At 41.7% G+C, this 26,393-nt stretch overlaps 1 protein-coding gene across 4 annotated transcripts in view; it reads left to right on the top strand.

The window, feature by feature from the left end:
- Positions 1-26,393, top strand: part of RASGRF2 (Ras protein specific guanine nucleotide releasing factor 2) — a 186,249-nt gene that overhangs the window by 102,052 nt on the left and 57,804 nt on the right. The window contains exons 13-17 of one of the 4 annotated variants that reach the window (XM_070412262.1): positions 2,409-2,491; positions 7,169-7,417; positions 8,024-8,412; positions 16,758-16,883; positions 19,360-19,449. In XM_070412262.1, the coding sequence (XP_070268363.1) occupies positions 2,409-2,491; positions 7,169-7,417; positions 8,024-8,412; positions 16,758-16,883; positions 19,360-19,449 (937 nt within the window). Of the gene's footprint in view, positions 1-2,408; positions 2,492-7,168; positions 7,418-8,023; positions 8,413-16,754; positions 16,884-19,359; positions 19,450-26,393 lie in introns of all 4 variants that reach the window. The other 3 variants (XM_070412264.1, XM_070412265.1, XM_070412266.1) reach the window with 3 other exon arrangements.

Raw genomic sequence — 26,393 nt, forward strand, 5'->3', positions numbered from 1 at the left:
CTACACCAGTAAGGCCATGATTAACCCTTGACGCCTCCAACAAAACTCACACGTGGCTAATGGTCTTGACCAATAATTATTCCCTTTTTCATCTATTTATAGAAAAAAACCTTGAGACTGGAGATTTGACCATTCATTTCAATATAGTGCATTCATTTGTGCTTGTCTTACTGTCATGCAATAATGGTCACTTAAACACATTTTTCTGTAATTATGGGTATTAACTAAAATGCAGAATTAAAATTCACCTCGGAGCTTCTCGATTTGGGCAGATGTGTCAAAATATAGACCCATTTAGACTAATTTGTAGCATGCTGACATGCTTTTTTCCCCCTTAAAATAGTTTCTCTGAAATCAATAGGAAATTTTCTATTTTAACAAGGAGGTGAATTAAAAAAGAAAAACTTAATCTAACCTTTCTTCCCTCTACCGAGATGTATTAATAAGGTAAAAAACATGATGACATAGTAGACTACTGACCTTTGAATAGATATTGCCTGAAGCAAACCCCTCAAAAACCCTGCTGGAGAAGTCACTGTCAAGGACCAGCTGCATCACAATTACCTGGGGCTTTTGTGAACACACTGTTCCCAGCCCCAGCCTACTTAGACTCATCACTGCTGAACTCGTGTATCCATGGCCCAGGAATCTGCTCTTGTTATCCTCGTAATCTCAAGGTTTACTGTAGTTCACATAGGTTCAACGTTGCCCTTAAAGATAAGCGACACTTTGCTTATTTTCATGTATTTCTTGAATGAGTGAATTGAATTCATGTTCTCAAGGCACAAACTCTTCTCTCCAACACTACCAAATACATGCTTATGTGATCATGAGTATTTACCACTCCTGCCAATAAAAACATTTGCTCACTTGCGTGTGTGCACACACACACACACGCACACACATGTGCACGAGCTTTTTGAAAGTTCATGTTACATCACTTTGCTTTTACAAAAGACCTATATTCTTTCAAGGTGCTGTAGTGTAAGGAAGTGAATTGAAGAGGACTTAAAAATATTCCATTTTATTTCCAGAGTTGGCATCCTCTGTACCTGGTCATTGAAATAATGGCATGCGACATGAGGGAACAATTTTTTTAAAGGAAAAAACAAATATGAATATGGCTGATATACTAAGTAGACTGAATAGTCAAGTGATGGCAGTGATCTGAAGTTTCTTGTACGCATATTCACTCTTTCATTAGATGTTGGGGTTTAGGGTGAACTCTTAGTTGATGATCTATGTGAAGTCACTTGGCAATCAGCTTCTCCACACCATTTAATTGCAGTCATAAAGCCCCACATGGTGTTTTAGTTGCTAGAAGGAATTTCTGATTTTAAAATTGTTTAAATCTTTTGTATTTTCTGCTTTCCCCCCAAAGGGAATATGTATAATTCAAAACAAATCCCCTCTAACCCAAAATAATTGCAAAGAGAAATTTTTAAAAAAATATATTTTATTGATTTTTTACAGAGAGGGATAGAGAGTTAGAAACATCGATCAGCTGCCTCCTGCACACCCTCTACTGGAGATGTGCCCACAACCAAGGTACATGCCCTTGACTGGAATCGAACCTGGGACCCTTGAGTCCGCAGGCTGATGCTGTATCCACTGAGCCAAACCAGTTAGGGCACAAAGAGAAATTTTTAATTGATAAAGCATACATATAAAATAAAGAAGGCAGGGAAAATTAGCATAAGTTCCTTTTAGAAAGAAAAGAGAAAAAGATGAACAGAGTTTGATGTATGCCAAAAACAGGAGAAATTACACCATACATCCTCACCAAACCAACATGGTGCCAACAGAAACTAGTAAAATGTGGGAATTTATTGGCAAACAAACAAACAAACAAACAAAACACCAGGAAGCAGGCACAGAGCTTGCTAGTGAAAGGGAAGATAATTTATTCTAAGGAAGCCACCATATCCCCTCTGCCTGCCACACACCACCCGTAGGGCAGAGAATGAACACAGCAGAGGGAGTCCCATAAGAACGTACTAAACCTCTCAGTAAGTGCCGCACCTGCCAGAGAACTGTGACAATGTGACGTGTGGTCAGAAACCTTGGGAAACACATTGCAGGAAAACATAGTCCTTATACCTACTCTCAGGTATTGACCAGGTGCACAGTTTTGGTATCTAGACATTGAATCTGTTCATCAATGTGTAATGTTTACCTGCCACTGTGCGTGCACCTGTGCACGCACACACACACACGTGTGTGTGTGTGTGTGTGTGTGTGTGTGTGTGTGTGTTTCTGAGCAGGGTTGGGGGGGGAATGAGAGAAGGGAGGGAGGGAGAGAGAGAGATGAGAAACTAAATTGTTTTGTGGCTATAAACAATTCTGGGAATATATGATCTGCCTAGGTTTTCATGTGGGTTGTAATTGTCTATTTTTTAATTTCACAGTGTGTGGACAATATACGGTGTAATGGTTTAATGACTATAGTGTTTGAAGAGAATTCCAAAGTCACTGTGCCACATATGATTAAGTAAGTGGTGTAATACTTTCCCTTGCATTTTAATCAAGATCGAATTGGTAGAGAATGTGAAACCATGAATAAAATATTGCTTCAGTAGCATTCTGCTTCATATTGTGAATGTTTCTTGACAGTAATATGATAATTCATGACATGCTAATATAAATAAGACTATCAGAATGGTTTTTCAGGTGTATAGTTTATTGACTCACAGCATAGAAACATTGTTTCTCATACTGTGACATATGCCTTCACTCAGGAAAACTTACTGAGATTTTCAAGTTCAGTATAAGAAGTTGTGACAGCCAGATGTGTCCAGGGTCAGAGGTTGGGTCAAGGTATGGCAGATGCTTTGGTGTCTTCCCAGTGGGTGTGAATCTTATCCCTCAGATTTGGTTATAGAAGTGTGTTTAGATTTCAGAAACACCTAATAGGAATCATATGGCTGTTCCATGGTACCATCTACCCACTGCCTGTGCATGGATCTGTCCTAGAGGCTGTTTCCCAGAGCTGCCAGGCTGCTCTCTGTTTTCTTAACAAAGCAAATCCTATACTTTCAAGTGATCAATAGGGAAACTGCCATTTAAAAAGAGAAACTATATCAATAGCTATGTGCCATAGCTCTCTGAATTAATGCTTTCACCTCTATATACTTTTGTCTTTCTAAATTCAGAAATTGTTTTGGGAATTTGTAGCTGACCAATTTGTTAATCTCATTCTTTTGGGTATTTTCATTCCAAATTCTAAGAATAAAATGTATTTATAAGAGCAGTTGTTTTATATTTTTAAAATTAAAAAATGTTTGTCTTCTATCCCTTTTTTGTTATTTGTTTAAAAAGTACTCTCTTGAAGGTTAGACAGTCATGAAAGTCCAAACTGCTTTAGAATGAGAATATGACAGTTGGACATGGTAGCCTAAACCCCAGGGCAGTTGCATACCCACTATTTACATATTTTGTTGACTTTAAAAAATTAATACAGATAGTACTTCAATTTTGCACCTGACCAGTTATGGCTGGTACCCAAATGCATCTTCTGTCCCCTATGAAGGCAGTTTGACCAGCGTCCATGTCCGAGTTTGTTTGTGTAACTATCTCCCATACAGATCAAGACTTTCCTGCCTTTGGGTACAGAGGTGACACTTGAACGAGTAGGAACCGTTCTCCTGTAAGGACAGAAACCTGTATCTTGAGCTATAAGGATTTTCTGATAGAGTCACACCTATTTTGATGCCATCTGTACTATACTAGAATTATAACCAAGGCAGTTTCATGTATTTCATATATTTCTTTCTTCTATTTTCCCTGCCTCATTGAGCCTGGCTCTCCTCAATCAGACAAAGGGAGATGATTTTGTAATTTCTATTTCTTATGACAGTCTCCTACATGGTCCTCTTTTGCCCTAAATTCTGTATTCTGGCCTCCCTGTGCATCTCCTTGGCAGTACACCATGGGGGGTGAGGGGGAAGAATGACATTTTTCAGAGTTAAAAAAGTTATCCTATCTTCATTGTGTCTTGTTACTGACATGACATCACTTTGCAGGCACTCACTTCCTTTGAAAACTTCCTAATTATAATAGGTGATATGAGTTTGATGTTTTAAGATTTTTTTAAGTGTTTACCAAAAAGGAGTTATTATCATAAAAGGCTTAAGTAACAGCATTATATCATTCTTGGGAGTCCCTTAGGAAATAAAGACCTTGTTCAGTATAATAAAAGAAAATTAAATAATTTCATAATATTCCATTTCTTTTCTTTACTTAAAATGAATGTGACTACAATTTTGAAGGACAATGGTGTAATTAGTCAGTTTTATTTTAATTTCATGTTGGCTACAACATACTTTATCCTCCTAGTGTTTTGATTAAAGTAATTATAGTCAAAATATGCAAATCTGCCCAGCCGGTGTAGCTCAGCGGTTGAGCATCGACCCAGGAACCAAGATTATTGCTCAGGGCACATGTCTGGGTTTCAGGCTTGATCCCCTGTGGAGGGCATGCAGGAGGCAGCCAATCGATGATGTTTCTCTCTCATCAATGTTTCTATTTCTCTATCCTTCACCCTTCCTCTGTCTCTAAAAAAATCAATAGAAATGTATTTTTAAAAAAGATACAAATCTCAAAGTACAATTAAAACGCAAGATCGTGACATTTATTGGGTGAAAATATCCCTTTAAGTGGTATTTTACATTTATGTATATAAGTTGAGGTTTGCTTTTCTTTAATAATAGTTAACCTCAACCTTCCTAGAAAATAGAGTTCGTTAGTAGTAAACGATGGGAGAAAAAGTGATTACCTCAGTCAGGCATCTTTAGACAGACTGATTCATAAAAGTCTCTAAGGTCTTTTTCACAAGTGAGAAAATTAAGAACCAGAAAAGTATAGTTGGTTGAGGCTCACATAGTGAGTGGAAAAAAGAGCCATGCAGTTTTCAAGAATCCCCAAAGATGTGCATGTGCATTTTCAAGATCAGTAATGAGACTGAAACTAGCAGCCCGCCCTTAGTCAATTCCTCAGCAGGGCTGAGCAGCTCATTTAAAATGCCATTTCAGGCCTGCAAAGGAAATCCTTCCACCTGCACTGAGCTTACTTTGGGGTGGGAAGTTTCCAAGAGCAAGCTAAGAAAGCTATTGATTCCTTTTTATCCCAAAGAAAATAAATATATAATTTGAAACCCCTCGAAGTGCTGAAAGGGATAATTAAGGGCACTCACACAACAAGCCAACTGACTCTTGGCAAGCAATTACCTCATTGAACATCACTGGTCCTGTAGCATATCTTTTAATCAAGTGGTGAAACCCAGGGCTCCTTGACTGCCTGCTCTGAGATGCTGCAAGGAAAGGGAACGCAGGATCTCAGAAGGGAATGTGAAAGCTCAGGGCAGTCCTGGCAAAGAGGGGCATTTCTCTGAGCCCCACTCGATTCAACCTCTGCTTCGACGTTTTTCCTCTTACCAACTCTGCTTCTCTATGGGCCTCTTTTGCCCTTTTTGCAAATGCACACCACTGGCTGAGGGCTCTGAGTGAGGCAGAGGGACTTGAGGGCTGCTGAGAGCCCCTCCTCAGTCTGCTCTCCACAGGCTCCCAGTGGATCAGCCCAGTCAGGTTGAGGAGCAACCAGAGGGGAGGTTTCATAGGATGAGAAGGAGCAGAGCCTTGCAGCAACCTCTACAAGGGTTCTCAGCCGATGTTTCAACCATTACCTTTTTTATTGAGGTAAAATTGGTATATAACATTATATTAGTTTCTGGGATACATTATAATTTGATATTTGTATACACTACAAAATGATGCACCATAAGTCTAGTTACTACCCATCACCACACAATTGACCCCCTTTGCCCATTTTACTTTAAAAAAGATGAAGACATTTTTAATACTGCAAAATAGTGAAAAGAAAGCCTTTTACACAACTTATGGATTAAACTGTACTCATAAAACAGATTGCCTTAAATGCATTAATAATCCAGGAAGAATGGAGTGAACTAAGTTTTCAGTTCAAGATGTTAAAGAATGACAAAATAAACTGCAAGGAAAGTGTAGGAAGGAAATAAGATCAGAACAGACATTAATAAATTAAAATATAGAAAAATAGTAGAATTGGTAAAGAGCCAATTCTAGAGGGAAAAATTCCTTATATTATCATCTATTAGTCAGTCTAGTCAAGAAATAAGGGGAAACACAAATGCACAAAATTAGAAGTGAGAAAAAAACACACACCACAGATATAGCAGTGATATCTGTCTCTTCCCCTCCCCTAACCCCTCTGTGGGGAGAATGCCATCCATTAGTTTTTAAGGGCATTTTGATATTCTGATTTAAGGGCATAAGCAAAGCCCCACCTAAATAGGGCTGTTGGCCTCATTTTCTTAATAAAACATGATTGAACTAGAGAGAGAAGGTAAGGGTAGCAGATTATGCCACCTCAAAATATGCCACTTAGTTATATTGATTATTTTGAGCAATAGGAACTTGAAAAACAGCTGACTCCAGAAGAGTCTTTCTCTAAACTCCCTTTATCTGCCTAAAGACAGATCCTCCAAAAGGTACTTAATTGTCATAAATCCCTTCCCAGGGAGTTTCATCAAGCAGAGAGGATTCACCCTTATCACAGGAGAGGAGGCTAGACATCAATACCACTCCCAGACTCACTGTCACACACTATTTTATCTCCCCTCTATTCTTCTAGAGACTCATTCATCTTCCCCCCAAGTCATTCACTCTTCTTTAAGTGACCGCCATTCCTCCTCCCCTTTCCCTGTTAAGATGATGTTTCATCCTGAATCTAAGCCACCTTGGGGAGTTACTCGTTTCTTCTTAGGTAATTCCCAGGTATCCATGTTAATAAAATTGTTTGTTTTTCTCTTGCTAATCTGTCCATTATTACCGGGGTCTCAGCCAAGAATTCAGAAGAGCAAAGGGAAATTATTTTTCCTCCCCTACAGAAGGAGTCCACAACATGAATGAATGGTTATTATCTTCTCCACAATCAGTTCTGACCTTCCTAAATTATAATGGCATAGTCAATGTTTTTAAGGCCTGCCTTGTTTTCTGTAATGTGTCATATCAACATCTTTTATCAAATGCGGTGGGAGGCCCTTACCCAAGTGTGTGTTTACCGGCGCGTAAACACTCCGTGGTCGAGAGGCACGTGTCCTGGGTTTGTTCTCATGCTCCTGCTTTGTGCGCAGGTCTGATGCCCGTCTTCATAAAGACGACATCGACATTTGCTTCAGTAAAACACTCAACTCCTGCAAAGTGCCCCAGATCCGTTATGCCAGTGTGGAGCGCCTCTTGGAGCGGCTGACGGACTTGCGGTTTCTCAGTATCGATTTCCTCAACACCTTTCTGCACACCTATCGTATTTTCACAACGGCAGCCCAGGTGCTGGCAAAGCTTTCCGACATATACAAGAGGCCTTTTACCTCCATCCCGGTCAGGTAGGCCTGGGGTTTGCCTCTCATGAAAGTGTGGCCTCCTGGGTCTCCCGCAGGTGAGCAGCCCAGCTCTGCAGAGCTGCCCTGAGGGTATTGTCTTGCCTTCGAACAGTAGAAAGGGGTGAGTAGAGGTCTCAGATAGGTCTCGAGGGAAGAATGTGAGAATCCTATAGTCCCCAACTGGCCTTGGCTTGCTCTGTGGTTACTTGGAAGCTAACTCCATTATTTGAGGCGTTTCTATTTTTTTTTTACAGTTGTGTTTTTCAGACTTGAATATGCACAAACTTTAATATGTTGTGCAATTGCAGGCTCTGTTTGCAGGTCTGGAGTGGAGCCTGAGTCTGCATTTCTAAAAGCTGCCCAGAGACACCGATGCTACTTGTCTTTGGACCACAGTTTAGTAGCAGGGGATTAGACATGGCCTAAATAGTGTCTGTGTTCCTTTGGCAAGTGTGTGGAATACAGGTGGCACTGAAATGAAGGAAACCCAGCAACAGACGTGCGATGATATTGTGGCCTTTTAATGTCGGGAACATGTTCTTGAATGACGTTGGGGGAATAATTTTCACTTGGCTACAATCTGTTAATAGCTTTTGCTCATATTTCCAGGTCACTGGAATTGTTTTTCGCCACCAGCCAGAACAGCAGAGGTGAACATCTGGTTGATGGCAAATCTCCACGCCTGTGTCGCAAATTCTCTTCCCCACCACCCCGAGCCGTGTCCAGAACATCCTCCCCAGTGAGGGCCAGAAAGCTGTCCTTGACTTCTCCCTTGAATTCAAGGATAGGAGCCTTGGACCTGACCACCGCCTCGGCGTCCGGCAGTCCCACCACCCCCCACAGCCCTGCTGCGTCCCCGCCGCCGCACACTGGTAAAGTACCGTTGGATCTTAGCAGAAGCCTCTCTTCTCCAGAACAAAGCCGGGGATCTGTAGAAGAGCATGTAGATAACCCCCGCGTGGATCTGTGTAACAGGCTAAAACGAAGTATTCAAAGAGGTATTATCCAGCTGCCACACCCCGTGTTTGCTGGCCACCTGCTTCCCCACCGTTGCTTCTGGAACCCTAGTTCCCTCTTTTTATGACTTTCCTACTTCTGCATAGAACGTAGAATGTATGCAATGAGTAGTTAGAATGAAAAACTCCTATAGTTCCCTCTAGCTTTTGTGGAAAAGAGATCAAGGTTAGTTCTCTTACTGCCTTCTATAGTAAAAGCTAACTGCGGTCTATGGAAGAATAGCATTATCTGAATGGTATTGTTGGAAGGTTCTTCATGAAATATGATTAAGGCTGGTTGGAGAAAGAGCCTACCTAGCATGACACTCTGCATAGAGGTAGGTTGGGGGCACCTTCACCATGAGTTTGGCGCTTAGAGCCTTCTTCTTCTGCAGTGTCTGCCTTAAGCACCTGTACTGCTTCCAGCCTCCCCTGCAAAGGATGATCTAGCCTGGAAGCATTAAGATGGTTTCTTCAGTTTAGTTACCAAGGCAACACTCCATGTTACAGCAGAGATATGGGAAGGAAAATCAAATCTGAGACAGTGTTTATTGTCCATGGCACCCAAAATGGTTTTTAAAAAGGTAGATTAAAAAAATAGTAAAATTTTTTAAAAAGGTAGATTCGATTACTTGTTTTCTGATTAAGTTCTCTAAAGTCTTCCTATCACACTTAGTTAAAGTACATTCTCCCTGCCAAGGCCTTCAGACCCTATCAGACTTGGATACTATCTCCCTCTCAACGTCTGCTCCTGCTCTGCTCTCTCATCTACTAGGCTATAGTCACATTGATTTCCTTTTTGTGTCTCAGAAACATCTCAGTCATTGCTGCCTCAGGGCCTTGGCATCTGTTCTTCCCTCTGCCTGGACAGTCTTTCCCCATCTAAGCTCCGCGAGGTTAGCAATCTTATCTATCTTGTTCACCTCTGTACATTCAGTGCCGTGGCCAGTGCCTGGCAGGTAGTAAATTTTTGTTAAATGAATGAATCAAGCAAAACTCTCAGTGAACTGTTTGAGGGTCTATGGCGTATCGCCTTACCTTCCTCAGCGTGGCACAGTGTAGATAGGGGTCAGAGGAGGTGACCCTTGTTGCTTCTGTAAATCCAGTATGTCTGTAATGTAAATAAAAAAATGTTTCACAGTCAAATTAGCAAACAGCTTTATTTTTTTTATTTTTTTTTGCTGTATAATAACTGATTTACTTCCTGATAACAAAATAAAAATTGAGCAATTAATCAGACAATGTGTCCAAATTTCAAGGAGGATCACCCAGAGGGAAGCAGAGACCCCTGCTTGTCTATCTGCTTGAAGCTTCTATGTTCTTTCTAGCTCCGATCATTAATATAAGCTTCCTGAGTGAAGTACTTAATGGAATTTTAACTGGAGTGGTTGTCATCATCAAAAGTAGCACCCTTTAAACAAGAAATTCTTTAATTAAATTGACAAGTTAGCAACTAAGGCGGAGGAAAGGAGGAAGATAATTAAAAAGTCATTAGAACAACAATTTTCAGCAGAATCATGATGGATTCTTCTCAGGAATAATGAGGCAGAACACAAGCTGACAAGCGCCCCTGGGGTTTGATCCAGCACCTGTTCCTGGGCACCTCCACAAATAGGATGACTTAGGAAGGCTTTCTCAGCCCCCCTCTGCGGCAGGGTGCTCTGAGAACTACAGGAGTTTCCCAGAATGTGGGGAGTTCTTTCCACTCCTTTATTGGATTGCAGTAAATAGAGGAGGAGAAATCTGAAGATAAGTCTAGTAGATTCTTGTGTTATTTTGAATTCGAAGAGCTTCAGGAATAAGCATGTGAGTGTCAGACATTTGTGGCTCTGAGGCTGTGGTTTGATTGCCTCTGGGGCTGGAATTAGAACATGGCAGGTGTGTTCAAGAATCATTGCTTCACCTTCTCTGTGCCGGTTGTTGTGCCACAGTGTCCATGGTGGTAGATAAGATGGTGCCCTGGCCCCTTACACTCCAGTTATGTGGAGAAGATAGACATCACATAACTGGAAGGGCAGGTAGTACAGGAGATGTAGACAGAGTGCTCTGGAGGCTGAAAAGCACAGGAGATCATGTCCGGTTGAGTAGAATCAGGACATGTCACTGACATGAGCCAGAAGAATGGATAAGTGGGTTGGAAATGGGTGAACATATGAGCAAAGGGCTATTGTTAAACCCAACTGGTGAAAGCCATTTTTGAGGGCAGGAGACATCATTGCTTCTGAAGGGACAGCTTTTATATATATACTAGAGGCTCAGTGCATGAATTTGTGCACAGGTGGGGTCCCTTGGCCTGGCTGGTGATCGGGGATGATCGGGGCCATCTGGCCAAGGGGAGGGACTGTGGGAGATTGGCTGGCTGTGGGAGCGCATTAACCACCAGGGGGCAGCTCCTGCATTTAGTGTCTGTGTCTGCCCCCTGGTGGTCAGTGCGTGTCATAGTGACCGGTAGACTGGTCGTTTGGTTGACCGGTCATAATGGTCACTTAGGCTATATATATATATATATATATATATATATATATATATTTTAAAGAGAATGGTAGAGGGAGAGATAGAAACATCAATGATGAGAATCATATATATCAGCTATTTCCTGCATACCCCCCACCAGGGATTGAGCCCGCAATCCAGGCATGTGCCCTGACTGGGAATGGAAACGTGACCTTCTGGTTCATAGGTCGATGCTCAACCACTGAGCCACACAGGCCGGGCCAGAAGGGACAGCTTTTGTCCAATTCTGATGCCATATGCAGCCCTGCAGAGCAGACCCTGTTGCTAGTCTTCTAGAGCTTTCTAGTATTGAGGCAACTTAAAAAAAAGAAACTCTCCTAAAAAATCATTCTTCTCTTTTTTTGTTCTTCTTGTTCTTCTTTACCATCTAAACCATTTTTAAGTGTATAATTCAGTATCATGAAGTATAGTCACGCTGTTCTGCAACTAATCTCCAGAACTTCTTCCTCTTGCAAAACTGAAACTCTATGCCCATTGAACAGTGCTCCATTTCTCTCTCCCCCCAGCCCCTGGGAACAACCATCTGTTTTCTGTTTTTAGAGCTTAACTACTTTAGATACCTCATGTAAATGGAATCATACAGTATTTGTCTTTTTGTGGCTGGCTTATTTCATTTAGCATCATGTCTCAAGGTTCATCCATGTTGCAGCATGTGCCAGAAGTTCCCTTTATTTTAAAGATGAATAACATTCATATATATATTTCATCTTTTCTTCACCTGTTCTTCCTCTGAAAGACGTTTGGGTTGCTCCCATCTTTTGCCTATAGTGAGTAACGCTGCAGTGAATAGGGGAGTGTGAATACATCTCTGAGATCCTGCCTTCAGTTCTTTTGGCTATCTACCCAGAAGTGAGATTGCTGGATCATATGGTGATTCAATTTTTAATTTTTTGAGGAACATCCATATATTTCCCATAGTGACTGCACCATTTTATATTCCTACCAATGGTGCACAGAGTTCCAATTTCTCTGCATCCTTGCCAACTCTTATTATTTTCTGTTCTTTTGATAGTTTCCATCCTAATGGGTGTGTGGTAAGAATTTTTCCTCTTTTTTGTAATTTCCCAGAGATTTTCTTTTAATTGGCCTAGAGCCTAATATATAGATATTCATTTTTCTTTAATAGAGAAGCCAAAGAAAAATCTATTTCTTTCTGCATTTTAGTCTAATATGTGTCATAGTTCTAGGGGTCCTCAATTAAGCTGCCCATTGCCCACCATAATTAATTCTTTTACTTTGACTCAGCGATTTTCAACGGGTGTGCCACAAGAATTTTTAAAACATGCAATACCTGACTATTTAGTCAGGGGCCCTGACCTTTTCCCCCTTAGATTATCAAATAAAAAATGACAACAGCCATCACAACAATAGCTGACTGGTATGAATGAATCAGATTTATAACTTTTTTGTCAGATCAGCTAAAAAGATATTTTTTTGGTGTGCTGCAGAATTTTAGTAATTACTTTGTGTGACATGAGATGAAAAAAGTTGAAAATCGCTGCTTTAATTTGTTATACACAGATTTATTTATTTATTTATTTGCATTAGTCACCAAGTTCCCTAGTTCTAGTTTTCAAAGCCCAAGCCCAGAGTTTATGGTGATGGCCCAATGCCATATCATAAAGCCTGCTCAGCTGACTCTAGGATGGAGGGAGGTATGGTCACTAGTAGGAATCAGTAGTTTTTTCTCTGGAGCAAGTTAGACTCAGGGAAACCAAGATAAATGAGAAATAACTAGATCAAGCTCTTGGGGAAGGACACTGGCAAAGGCTGCAAAGACTTATCAGTGCAGATGCTGGACATAGGTGGGATCATTGTGGGCACAGCTAGTGGTGACTAGAGAGCTTGTCATGTGGCAGCATCGATCATTTATGACCAGGGGCCTTCGATGGGGAGAGCCATGAATAACGGTGTGGTAAAATTATTAGGTTCTCTCTCGCATTACAGAAATAGCTGAAGTTGAGGGCTTAATGCCTCCGTTCGTCACTGGATTTCCTCAAAACAAATGATTTGCAGTTAGATTGTCAAGGGTTAGTTTATCCACATGGTTCATGGGTTAGAAATGTCACTTTGATGTGCCAGGTCCTGGCTAAATGCAGAGCTCCTGTCACTAGGGTGAGGGGAAGTTCAGGATTGTATCTAGGCGAGCCAAATGGCCCTGGATAAGGTGCATTAGAGCCAGCCTCTACTCCAGAGGTGTCAGTGCCCCTACCCACCCACTCACTCACCCCCTTCTCTCTCACTTTTACCATGACTGCCCCTCAGCACTTTTATTAAGCACTTTGTTCTTGGCCACTTCTATGCATCTTTATTCCCACACCCCCTGACCCCCGTTTCTGTAGCTGTCTTCTGGTGACTTTTAATATATTTACTTCCCATTTTGTCTTTAAAAATATTTAAGGTGGCTGTTCTAACAGGCATGTGATACAACTGGATTAAAAATAAAATAACAATAAAGATTTTTTTTTAAGTTGCTAGTGTAACACAGCAACTTAATTGATACTTCTATTGAATTTTAATGAGTTTAACTTTAAATAGTCACTGTTTTGGACAACACAGTTTTAGCAAATGTCATTTCCCCAAGGAGCTCCTCATTTACCCTTCTCATAGGAAGGGATCTAGAAGCTACTTATTCATTTTATGTTATCTTTTCTCTGAAAATTTGCCTTTATTAAAATGTATATGAACAAGTGTACAGAGAATTCATGCCAGCAAAATAATTAAACAACTATGTAGCAATAATCTACACATTAAAAAAGATTGCCTTCAAGAGCTAAAAAAATAAATGAAAATAAAATAAAATAAAATAAAATAAAATAAAATAAAATAAAATAAAATAAAATAGACAAGGAAATCAGGCAATGAAAAAATACTGTGGGAGGCTAAGTGTATGGTTAGTGAACAAATGAATACTGTGTGGTCCTCTGCAGTTCCCAGAGTTGCCCTGATTTTGGTTCTGAATGTAATCAGTTACATGATTCCTATTGAAACCTAAGATAGATTGGTGTGCGGGCACATCTTTTTTCTACTGAGACTTGAGAATAATTTATCCTGTGGGTCCTTATCAAGAAAACACTGTGAGTAGGAAGCTTGGAAGTAATTCTGGGGGTCAGGGGGCTCTCTGTCGTTTTTCTGAATGCGGAAACAAAGGAATTACAGACTTAGTTTTAATTTTATTTTGCATTGGCATATGGTTGAATTGGGTCATAAATAGTTCTAGGAAAGTCAGGGACGAAACACTACTTCAGCGTCAGTCAGACAAGCTCAGAGTAGGTGTGTGCGCATGTGTGGGTGTGTGCGAGTGTGGGTGTGCGCATGTGTTCACGTGTGCGTGCAACGGCTGTAGAAGTCAAGAGCGCTGCTGTGCTAACTCTACTGTCTAGTCTTGAAAATTCCAATTGGCAAAGAAAAGGGAGACGCTGATCTGCCTTTAATTTGAAAGATGTTTGCTTGTGCTTTGCATATTGTTAACACTTAAAACAGTTGGCAAACTTGAATAAGAATCCTGTGCCAACTGTTTATACATTTTCTGCTTTTTACTTCAGGATACAGCACTACACAGCCTCATTGCATAATGCCAGCTCCCCCATTAGGTCCGTACTGAGGCAGGGGTCTCTCTCACTGCCGTCCAGCTATACAGTTTCAGGGTGCGCTCTTTGAAAAATGCTAGTGACCTTTGTCCCGTTTTATTGTCATTGCAGTTATAATGCCGGCCTTGCCATAATTCCTAGCAAGAGAACTTCAAACGACAAGAAGGGAAATAAGCGAAATAGAAAATATCTCTAAAAATGAGTGAAACTGTGAGCTGTGAACCCAGGCCTTCGATCTGTCCCGGGCTAACCCAGCATTCATTCATGCTCTCCTTTCTTGCTAGCAGGCAGCCCCACCTTCTTTTACCCTGCATTCTTCTAAAAAGCACAAATATCAGCCCAGCTCACATCCAGACTCCATCCAATGGTGGAGTCTCAATAAAGATCGAAGCAATGGCCAGCAAGAAGAGAGAGCCCAGGGCAGGGCTCACTGAATGGGGTCCCTCGCCCAGTCAGCATTCACTTGGGCCTCGGCTGTGCAACCTGCCCCGAGCATCACTGAAGGGCCTTCGTCACTGGTGTCTGTTTCTGTGTTCTTGGTTTGAAAATTGCCTGCCTGTGGGCTGAAAGTGCTCCCAATTTTAGCATTTGTTTGGAACCAGCTCTCCCACTCGTCCTGTAGACAAAGCTGTTTGCATGGAACTTGATTAAAAGTGAACAGGCCAGAAGGAAATGCTTCTTTGCCCCCACCATGCTGGCATGGTTTCTTCCCTTTATAGATGTCGATCTGCTGACACTGTTATTCTTAGCTTTCCTGTTCTTCCCATGGACATTCGGGGCCTGTCCAGCTCTCTCACTGGGAAGTTTTGGGGGCTCAATGTAATTGCTGACTCAATTTTCTCATTTGCCTCAGAGGAATGAATGGTTGGATCAGAACAAGGACATGTATTTGATATTCTGCTTGTTCTTGCAGAGCAGATGCCTTCCGTTACTGAATTTTGAGAGAGTTATTTAGAAAATAATAAAACTAACAGCTAAGCACTGGTTTTTTTTGGTCTGCATCCTGCATCATTGCCAGCTTTGCTGTAATTATGCCATTCAAGGAAAGATGCTAACCATTTCCCTCCCCTGGCCTTTGGGTGTTTCAAAAAGGCAAAATTGTGGACATATTTCTAAGGGAGTAAATCACATGCAAGTGTGAAAATGGCTTTGTATAAAGTCATTAGGAGTTTTGTAAAATTTATAGACGAAATCTTGAATGGAATGGCAAAGGGAGTTATTGAGAGTATTTCTGCTGACAGGGGTCATGTGAAATCAGTGGAGGTGACACAGCTTTTATTGGTTAATGAAAGCCCAAGGAAAAATAAATGAAAGAATTTTTAGAAATTTATGAGATTTCTGTAGTGTATTTCCTTGAAAGAACTCACACAATGTTGCAGTTGTACCTGACTAATAAGCCACATGGAAACATCAGTAATAGCCTCGGTGTGACCCTAGAATGATGTGTCTTTTATTCATGGGATGTCAGCGCAGTGAAGAGGCTCAAATTACCTCAAAACCTCCCAACTGTTCATTGTAAAACTCTCCTCTTGCCTCCTGCTGATCTGTAGTTCTATGTCTGGGCTCTCCACTAGAACTTCTGAGAGGATGGAAATGCTCTCTGTCTATGCTGTCCAGGAGTGCAGCCACTGGCCACATGTGGCTACTGAGCACTTGAAATGTGGCTAGTGCCACTGAGGACCAAAAACATTTTAAATTAACTTTAATTTTAATTCAGGTCTACGTGACCATATTTGGCTAGTGCTACCAGTTTGCACAGTGCAGCTCTAGATCCTTAGGAGTCCTCAGGAGCCACATTGGTAGAGATGCAAACTTCAGTTGGCTTAGAGGGGCAGCCCTAGCCAAGAACTCGTGAAGTCCCAATTTTGATCCCAGACTGATTTACGCTCTGCAAAAGTTCCTCTTTCCCCATTTGAAGTAGGCGGAAACATTCTGGAGGGCAGGAGACCGGCTCCCCATCCTCTGTTGTTTTAAACATCTGCTGTTGTGTTGGACAGATGGGGCTACCTGGAGTCAGTCAGGCTCAGCAGGGTCAGCAAGACATGGGTGGGGAAGTTCTACACTTAGATTTAGTGTCATCAGCATGCTGCAGGAGGAAGGACTCAATTTCAGATGAAACCCCTCTGAAAATGTAGGCGAATGCTTATTCTCCATAACAAACTTTTGTGTTCTCTATGCATGATACTGACAAGAAGCTTCTGAATGTACCGCCTGCTTGTTAAAATTCGCGATGTTTTAAAGCAGCAGTCCTAGAGTCCGCCCCCGTGGAGCGAGCAGCAGTGGAGAGCTCCCCTGCGGTGGACGCCACGGAACTTTCACCTGGCAGGTCGCCTTCAACGCCTCGGCACCTGCGCTATCGCCAGCCTGGAGGTGAGAGTCAGAAAGGGACTCGGAAAGAAGAAGTGAAAGATGATTTCTAGCTTCTAGGTCTTTTGTTTGCCTTACTATCTCAGATATGAAAATCATTTAGATGCAAATAGTATCACTGTTGAACCCGGTAGTGGAAAAATAAATGGTTAGAGAATATGCCATTAGTTTCACCAATATTTATGTGACCCATCATTGCATTGCACTTTGTGTGGAGTGATGGGAATCAGCGGGCCTGTACTCGCTGATTGCCAGTTGAAGAATCTGTTTAAAACAAGAATTTCAGAATCTTATTTTACCAAAATGTTCCCAGACTCTGATACCTTACCATAAATGTGTATCAAATAGGCTCATCTGGGACACCACAATTTTTGGGCTAAGCTTATGAAGAACAGTATTTCATCTAAAAACAAGGCATAGCTGCAAGGGACCCTAATCATTATTGTTAGTGGAAGAAACCAGTATATTTTCTATAGTTATGAAAACTGGAAAGTATTACCCATTCATTCATTTTAGAAAATGCCAAATGTCCTCTAATTGGAGAAAAAAACCATCAGAACAGAAGATAAAAATCTTTTCTCTCTTCATTTTCCCCATTGCTCAAATAATATAGCCAAATAGCAGTTATTTTGAAATGTTCCCTTCTCTCCTCAATTATTTCAAGTTGGATGGGGGAAATATACAATTATGAAACCAGATTCTACTCAAGTAACTGAAGTAAAATGTAAAGACATAGTTTTGGCTTCAGAACTTGTGCTTCAAGTAGGGCAGTTTAGCAAAAGATAGAGGAGAGTGCATGGCTCCAAACCATCATTTCATTTATAGCCTCAGCCAAGTGCTGGAAGCTGTCATCACTGCCATCAGCTCCAAGCCCAGCCAGCCTGGCTCAGGCTGTTATTTGATTTGCCCTGATGGATGGTAGACCTCGAGACTGATTTCAGGCTGCTGGTCAATTATGGGTCTTAGATGGTTCTGGTAAATGAAGGTGACAAACCAGACTTTCCTGGCTTATCGTAAGACTATTATATAATTAGCCAAATCTCTTTACCATTCTTAGAGCCTTGGTCAATCCAGGCCTTGGCGACTTTTTTGACTATTGCACGTGGGACAGACCCCCTTGAGTTTGGGGCCAAAGCCCATGGAAGCAAACTCTACCAAGGCAAGAATTAGATGCTATTCACTTGGGTAGGCCTCTCTTTTCATATGTTTATATTCATATAAAATTTTTAATTTATATAAACTTTTTTTTGGAAATCTGCATTCTGTTTGTGGATTAACTGTCTTTTGCTTTTTCCTTGATATGACTAAATCATAGTGACATAGGAACATAGGAAGGAAGCAGAAATCTATATTATGGAGGATCCAAATGGGAACAGTATCACACATTTTCTCACTGTGTATCTGAAATTTTGACTGTTCATCTGACCACTTGCTACCTTGTTCCCACACATGTTTTAAGGCTACTGCTGAGAGGGTAGAGCTTTTCTGTGTCCTTGTGTGTAGGTACATTAACCAGCTCTCTGCGTCTCCTCTTATTTATTTTAAGCATGACTGTAGAACTTAGGGGCAAACTATTAAAAACCCTTCAGGTCACAATCACAGTGACCTATTTTCACTAAAAGCCTGAGGGGGCAAAAACAGTGATGTTGGCATCAACATTATCAAATGCTGTGTGTAAAATATCTGAGGAGGGAGAGGGACTGCAGAATGGTGCTGAGTGCATTTTTTTTTAAATTTTAAAATGCATTCCTACCTTTAAAGGTGTTTTGAGAAGAAAATTATGTTGGCAACATGATGTAGAATATTAAAAAAATGCTTTTCAGATTGAGATATAATTTATATACCATAAAGTTCTCACTTTTAAAGTACAATTCAGTGGTTTTTAATATATTCATAATGTTGTGCAGCCATACCCTCTATCTTATTTCAGAACATTTTCATCACCCCCCAAAAGAAACCCTGTACCCATTAGTCACTCCTCATTTTTATTTCCCTCCATTCCCTGGCAACTATTAATCTATTTTCTGCCTCTATGGATTTACCTATTATATAAATGGAATCATATAATATGTGACTTTCATGTAGCATCATGTTTCTAAGATTCGTTCATGTTGTAGTATGTATGTACTTCATTCATTTTTGTGGCTAAATGATATTCCATTGTATGGATATACCACAGTTGGTTTACCCCTTCATTAGTTGATAGACATTTGGTTGTTTCTACTTTTTGGCCATTACGAATAATGCTGCTTTGGATAGTCATGTGTAAGTTTTTGTGTCTACATATGTCTTCATTTCTCTTGAGTATACATGTAGAGTGGACTTGCTGATGTAGAATCTTATTATTTGCCTATTAATAAGGAAAATATAGAGCATTTGGCCCAATTATTCATTCATTACAGGAATGAAATGAGAATTTTATTATAGACTATTATCCTTCTGCCTCACCATGCCATTTCCATTCTTTTTCAATAACCAGGACAGATGGCTGACAGCTCCCACTGCTCTGTTTCGCCTGCTTCTGCCTTTGCAATTGCCACAGCTGCAGCAGGACACGGGAGTCCGCCGGGTGAGTAGGGGCCAGCAGCTAAGTACAGACACAAGGCAATTCATATTAAATCATTGATCTTTGCCTGTCAATCTTGTTATATACTTGTTAAGAATGCAGATTCCCATATTGTAATAACTATGTATGGCACCAAATGGGTACTAGACTTATCAGGATGATCACTTTGTAAAGTATATAAATGTCTAATCACTATGTTGTACACCTGAAGCTAATATGATATTGTTTGTCAACTATAATTGAAAAATAATATTGGCCTGGCCAGTGTGGCTCAGTGACTGAGCATCAACCTATGAATCAGGAGGTCACGGTTTGATTCCTGGTTAGGGCACATGCACGGGTTGCGGGCTCGATCCCCAGTAGGAGGCATGCAGGAGGCAGCCAATCAATGACACTCTCTCATCATTGATGTTTCTATCTCTCTCTCCCTCTTCCTTCCTCTCTAAAATCAGAAAAGTAAAATAATATTTAAGAAGAGAATGCATATCCCCAGCTGCCATTCTAAGTCAGTGTGTCTGGGGTGAGACTGTTAAACACCTGAGGTGAGTCTCACACAGGTGGTCTATGGGTAACACTTTTGAGAATTTCTGTATCAGAGAAGGATGTGTTGTTTCCCCATGTTTTATGGAGTTCTATAACCTTTTTAGCCATATTACCGAAAACATGTACTAGTATTTCCCTTCTAGTTGAGTGCAATGCTAAAGGCATCTGCAAGGTGGGAGGGAAGTCTGTGGAGGGGGGAGGAGGAGGGAACTATTGCTTCAACTGACTCATAATTTATATCCAGTAGCTCCTCAGTGCTTTCTGAGTTGCTATTAGTTAATTTTCAGGGTAAAGCAGGAATAATTAAAAGCACAGTATTTTAATAGATGAAAAGCATATTCATTGTCTCTGCCCTCTTCTTTCACATGCAAGGAGAACATTGTGTTCAAATAATTCTGTATGTGGTTTCAACAGCCTTGTTGCTGTGAATGGCTGCACCTAAACTAACCCAATGGGTGCCGATTGTCATCCTTTGTAGATCAGTGATTGATGAAGAACCATTGTTCACCTGCCACAAAGGAGCCATTTCCAAAGCCTGTGAACCTATATTCAACAATAGTAACTCGTAGCTACTATCTGTGAATTTTTTTCTACAATGAAGTAAAAGCAAAGAAAGATGTTCTATAATGAACATGAACTACCGTAGTAATGATATGTATTTCATCTGAATGAAAATATTTGCAGATTGACCACATTTTACTTCTTCAGTATTTTTTGCCACATCCACTGCATTGGATGTGGTCAGGCAAATTGGGGTGTTTGGTGATTTCTGTCCTAAACATTTCCAAAACCTTCCCCTCAAAGTACCATCAGCATAACACAAAACAGCCCATAATGGTAATGATATTGATATTTTGTCAATCCAACTGACTTCCAGTGTTGATTGTATTCTATAGTAATGAACATTTCTTGGTGAATAAAGAAAGGCTCACTGTGCTTTCAGTAGAGTTAGTTATCAACTGTGATTTGCTAAGACCCTCTCCTGGCTTTGTTCTCACAACTGGTCTGTCTTTGGAAAAAGTGAAGTTCAGAGCTTCCTCACAAGTTTCATAATTTAAATATGGTTTGTGAGGGAAATAGTTATTTTTACTAGAGGCCCGATGCACGAAATTAATGCAAGCGTAAGCCTTCCTCCCCGCCCCCCCCCCCCCACCTCGGCCCCCCACTGGCTGCCAGCACTGGCTTCCCTCCGGCACCCAGGACCCAGGACCTGGGCTTTCCGCTGGCTGCCGGCACCCAGGACCCGGGCTTCCCTCACAGAGGGAGGCCCCACCCATCTGCTGCAGCCCTCCGGTTGGTGGCCTGGGCCTCACTCTGCGGAGGGATCATGGGACGATGGCCTGGCCCCTGACCAATCACATTGCACCCTCCTTGGCTGGCTTGGTGCCAGTGGGTGTCATAGCGTGGTCCCGGATGGTTGTTCAGATGGTCGTTCTGCTGTTTGGCTGTTCGGTCGATTTGCATATTACGCTTTTATTACATATGATTGATTTTAGAGAGGAAGGGAGAAAGAGATGGAAAGATCATTAATGATAGAGAATCATTGATTGGCTGTCTCCTGCACACCTCACACTGGGGATCAAGTCCGCAACCCAGGCATGTTCCCTGACCAGGAATTGAACTGTGACTTCCGGTTCATAGGTTGATGCTCAACCACTGAGCTAGGTTGGCCAGACAGTGAGGAAAATAGTTTTAAGTTAATTCGGGTGAGTCCATTTCCCCATTTGCTGGAGGAGAAGCTTCTTCTTCTTCTTTTTTTTCCACCTAAAATTGCAGCAACATTTGAATAAGTTTCCAAGAATGGCTTTCTGACTTTGGCTTTTCCTGGCATAGTGGACCAGAGGATAAAGCAACCAAAAAAGCCAAGTCTTCCTCACTATCTGAACATGCTGCTTCTGCTGCCTTTCTTTCTACTCCTTCCCGCAGCTGAAGCGGCCTTAGGAAGAAAGTGCACTTCAGTCATCTGGCTGAGGAGGGGTGGACTGCTGACTGAACCAGCCAGTGTGGCTAGATGCAGGTGATGTTCCTATAATGTGGTCTGAAGCCACATGCTTCAATCTTAGAAATAAAAGGAAGGACTGGATTTGGCAGGGTCTGTGGCCTCACTATAAAGACAGCAAATTGCACATTGGTCCATTTTCAGTGGCAGATGACGGCAAGACAGAGGGGCTTTCTTTTGGAATGCAGACCACTGTGTTCCTGGGGCTTAGCCAGTCAGTGGCACTGGCCCTGCAGGGGAGTCCACCTGCCCCGGGAGAGCTTAGCAGAAGAGCTCGGGTTCATTGGTTGCTGAGGAAAGTTGGCTCAGAGCAAACATGGGAACGTGCGGAGATAATCTGGACTTATTGGCTAGCCAGGGACAGCATGATGCTACCCGGGGAAGGGCTAGACACAGGCGGACAGGTGTTCAGAGGAAGGGGTGCTAGATAATGGGTAACTCTCAGGCTGGACTTAGTCTCCACTTTCTGAACCAGAGGCCCTGCTGACCTGAGTGGTCTCTAGAACCTGAAGAGTTGCAAAGGCAAGCAGGAGGGAAGGTTGTGTAAAGAAGTGAACACCTCAGACTTCAGTCAGTCTTTGCAGGCCTCCTGTCTGCGTGTATGGCTGCAATATGGGCTCACCTGGTGGTGCAGCTCTGCTGTGTCCTGGCCCATAGCAGGAAGGAAGGTACCACCGGCAAAACCATGCAGTCTGCAGTGCAGAGTGGCTTTCCATGTTTCAGGCTCCTCTTTAGGTTCCCTCCCAACTTAATCCTCTCCCATCTCCATCTCCCGACTGCTACCCCCATCAAATGCCACAGGAACCTGGCAACTCTGGGTTAGAACTATCAACTCAGGATCAAGCTTTCAAATATTCACTCCAGACATTTGCATGTTAAGCCATTTCTCTTTAATTATTTCTTGGAAGGTTTTTTGGTGTTTTTTTGTTTTTTGTTTTTTTACTACATTAAAGGACTTTCAAATTTAGCAAGAGCGTGGACAGAAAATTTTCTTTGCAAAGAGGCCAGACAAGATGCTCGTGGCAGGCCCTGAAGGCACAGAAAGCTGGTTTTATTTGTGGAAGGTGACCTGGGATTTTCATAGGATGGTCCAGCCCTGCCCCAGGGCTGTGCCTAATTTCCACACACACTGGAAAAGCCTGGGTTTTCATCCCTGGTTTCCAGGGCCTAGAACCTGCCCTTTCCAAAGAAGGATGGGCCTCTTCCTTCCACCTTTGCTTGTAAGTCAACAATAATATCTCTGTTGGCAAGGAAGGAAAGCCTAATTCTGTGGGTAGGATTGCAACCCTAAACCAATGAGTGTTAACGTCATATTGTAAAGATTTAACAGTTTATTTAGTGTTTGCCTTCTGATTGGCAGCCAAGTTACATTAGGCTCACTTATGGATGGATCCAAAATCTGTGGTGTCTAACTCTTATATATTTTGCGTCAAGGGAAAGAATATAAAATTTCAAATACAAACATTTAGGGTACCCCCTAGGGCCATGGTCGGCAAACTGCGGCTCGCAAACCACATGCGGTTCTTTGGCCCCTTGAGTGTGGCTCTTCCTAAGCCTTAGGAGTACCCTAATTAAGTTAATAACAATGTACCTACCTATATAGTTTAAGTTGAAAAAATTTGGCTCTCAAAAGAAATTTCAATCGTTGTACTGTTGATATTTGGCTCTGTTGACTAATGAGTTTGCCGACCACTGTCCTAGGGCTTAGAAGAGGCGCCCACACATTGAGAGGCCCTGAAGCTTGAGCCTCATTGGCTTCCTGGTAAATCTGCTTACGAGTCCAGATCTTTCTTGGAATCACTGCAGCTACAGGAAATTTGTTTGTTTTGGAGTGGAGATGGGGTGGACCAATGACCACCCATCAGTAAAATAAGAGCCCTTTTCTGTGATGGGAGCTTTAACTCTATACAAGATTGAGATAAAGGACAATGGACGGGTCTTGTGTGCCACCACACTGATTGCAATGTATTTTCAAGCATCTGCTTTAAAATAGAAACTAAATGAGTTCTGCATTAAAGCAGAAGCTGAAATGCATGCATTTCAGATGGCTGCTGATGTAGGGAATCTGCAGGTGCCGTTTGGATATAGTTACGATATGAATAGAAAAGCAATCTAATGAATACACACATCAGGGCACATCATGGCACTCACTATACACCTGAAGCTCTAGGATTAATTATAGAGTTTATGATATGATCTAAAATAAAATATGAAAGTGTGAGGTGGGTTATTTTTATGGCAGTACAAATCATGGCAGTGGAGGTATGACAAGCAACTCTTGATTATCTGTGAGCAGATTATCGCTTTCACCATTCTATGAAAGTCAAAGTAAATTAACAAAATAGAGGAATGGTTGAATGCATTTAAAGGAAAATTAATGGAGTAGTTTACAATTGCTTAGAGTAATAGTGAGTTCTCTATTGGTGATTACTTGGTACTTGTAAAGTTTGTTCTTCTATCAAACCACTCAGATCTGTGTAGTCAATAGTAGATCTCAGCTTGATGTGAATTGGCCCTGGACCTGTTTTAAAAAATACTGATGCTTGGCCCGACTCCCAGAGATTCTGACTTGATTGGTCTGGATACATGCTGGGCATCAGGATTTTTTAAGTTCTCCAGGTGATAGTAATATGGAGCCGAGGTGGGGAACCACTGGACTAGATAGTTGCTCATGTCAGGTGGCCATTGCCTTCCCTCCCTGGGAACTTGCTCCATAACAAGCTAGATCATGTGGCGCACCTCTTCTGCTCATCAGATGTCTTTGATATGGCTCCCAAGCAGACCCAGGTCCTTGTTCCAGCTGGCTGGGCACCTTCTTTCCTGACTGTGTTGCACTGCCAAGTTCTCTTACTTTGTGCTGCTCTTACCTGGGCTCCATGCAGACCATTCTCCTCTATTACTGTCTCTCCTTGGCAAAGGTACAATATGGTTGATTGTCCTTGTTCACTTCTTGGATTCACTCACATTGCTTAATTGCTCCTTGATCCCCTTACAGTTTCATTCATTTCAGGGCCAGACAAGTAACTGCAGCAGGGGCTAGAGAGCTGATCCCGGGTAAAGGGGTATCCCCTGATCAGCTCCCCCTGAGTTTTGCCACACAAGACAAACTAGGGCTATCAGATCTGTTTTCTTTCTTTCTTTAAAAAAAATCCAGAAATCTGAATATTTATATGAAATCTTCTGGTTTTAAATTGTGGAAGTGAATTCTTACTTTTTAAAAAAATACTGTCCAAACTAAATACTTCTGTGGACCGACCACATTTGGCTGAGCCACCAGTATGTGACCTCAGATTTACTGTGACCACTCATAGCTGGAGTGTCGGTTGACACAGAGAAGACTTCCTGAGACATGCCTACATTTTAGCAATGGGCCCCTGAACCTCCTCAGTGCCCTCACCCCCCACTATTTCCTATTCCTTTGGCTGGCTTCTTTATAGAAAGTCCGTCTCTTCTTGTCCACTGTGGCTTGACCACTTTCGCTTTCACAAGGTAATCTTTTCTCAGATCTGCACGATGACCCATTGTTCATCCCATCACCAACGAAAAGGATAATGGGGACCATCTTTCTCCATCTTATAGATTCTGAAGCAAGTGTGGGACCCAGAGTGGTGGAGGGCCTTGCCCCGTTCTCAGTTACTGAGAATGAGGCTCAGATCTGTCCACTACCAAATTACTGCTTTCTGTGCCCTGCTATTGCCTCTAATGCTACATTCACTTCAAAAAGGACAAGGTCTTGGGAAACTTGAATTACTTAATTTTCTTATTGCCTCTTGACCCCGTCTCCATCTGTAGCACACCCATTTCTTTCCATCTTCTTCCCACATCTGTGCCCACCTGCATTCATCTGACAGGTACAATAGCAGGGCGATGCGCATTGGTCACATTAGCAATCTGTGGGGAGATTCTTACTTGTCTAGCAGTTGGCATTGAGGGATATGTGATTTCTTCCACAGAATTGCAGAAACTAGAGCCTTACTACAATGATATAATCTAGTCAGAGGAAGCATTTATCTCTGTGTTGAGAATTGGATTAAATTTGTAGCGAGATATTGATTACCAGGAATTAAGTTAATGTCACATCTGTACCCTGCTGTCTGTAGCCTCTTTCAGGATTTGTGAGAACACTCAGCTCTGTTTAAATAGCTTATCTATTTATTGAATGAACTTATAAGAAAGGCACAGAATATGGGCTGTTTCCAATGCCTATCTGACAAGCTAAAATTGTAACTTCAGACAGGAATCACAAATTGATTTCTGTTTCTAAACCCAGAAAGTTAATATCATGTAAACATTTTATTACAATGATTCTCAATTGGGTGCAGGTAGATGGAATGAGAACAGCCAGGGACTTCTTCAAAATATACCTGTCCCGTTGGGGACTCTGAGTAGCCTCCTCCCAGAGGCA

This window comes from Myotis yumanensis, unplaced genomic scaffold, assembly GCF_028538775.1.
Source record: "Myotis yumanensis isolate MYYU_CA2020_CCGP unplaced genomic scaffold, mMyoYum1.0.hap1 SCAF_4, whole genome shotgun sequence".
Classification (NCBI taxonomy): Eukaryota; Metazoa; Chordata; class Mammalia; order Chiroptera; family Vespertilionidae; genus Myotis; species Myotis yumanensis.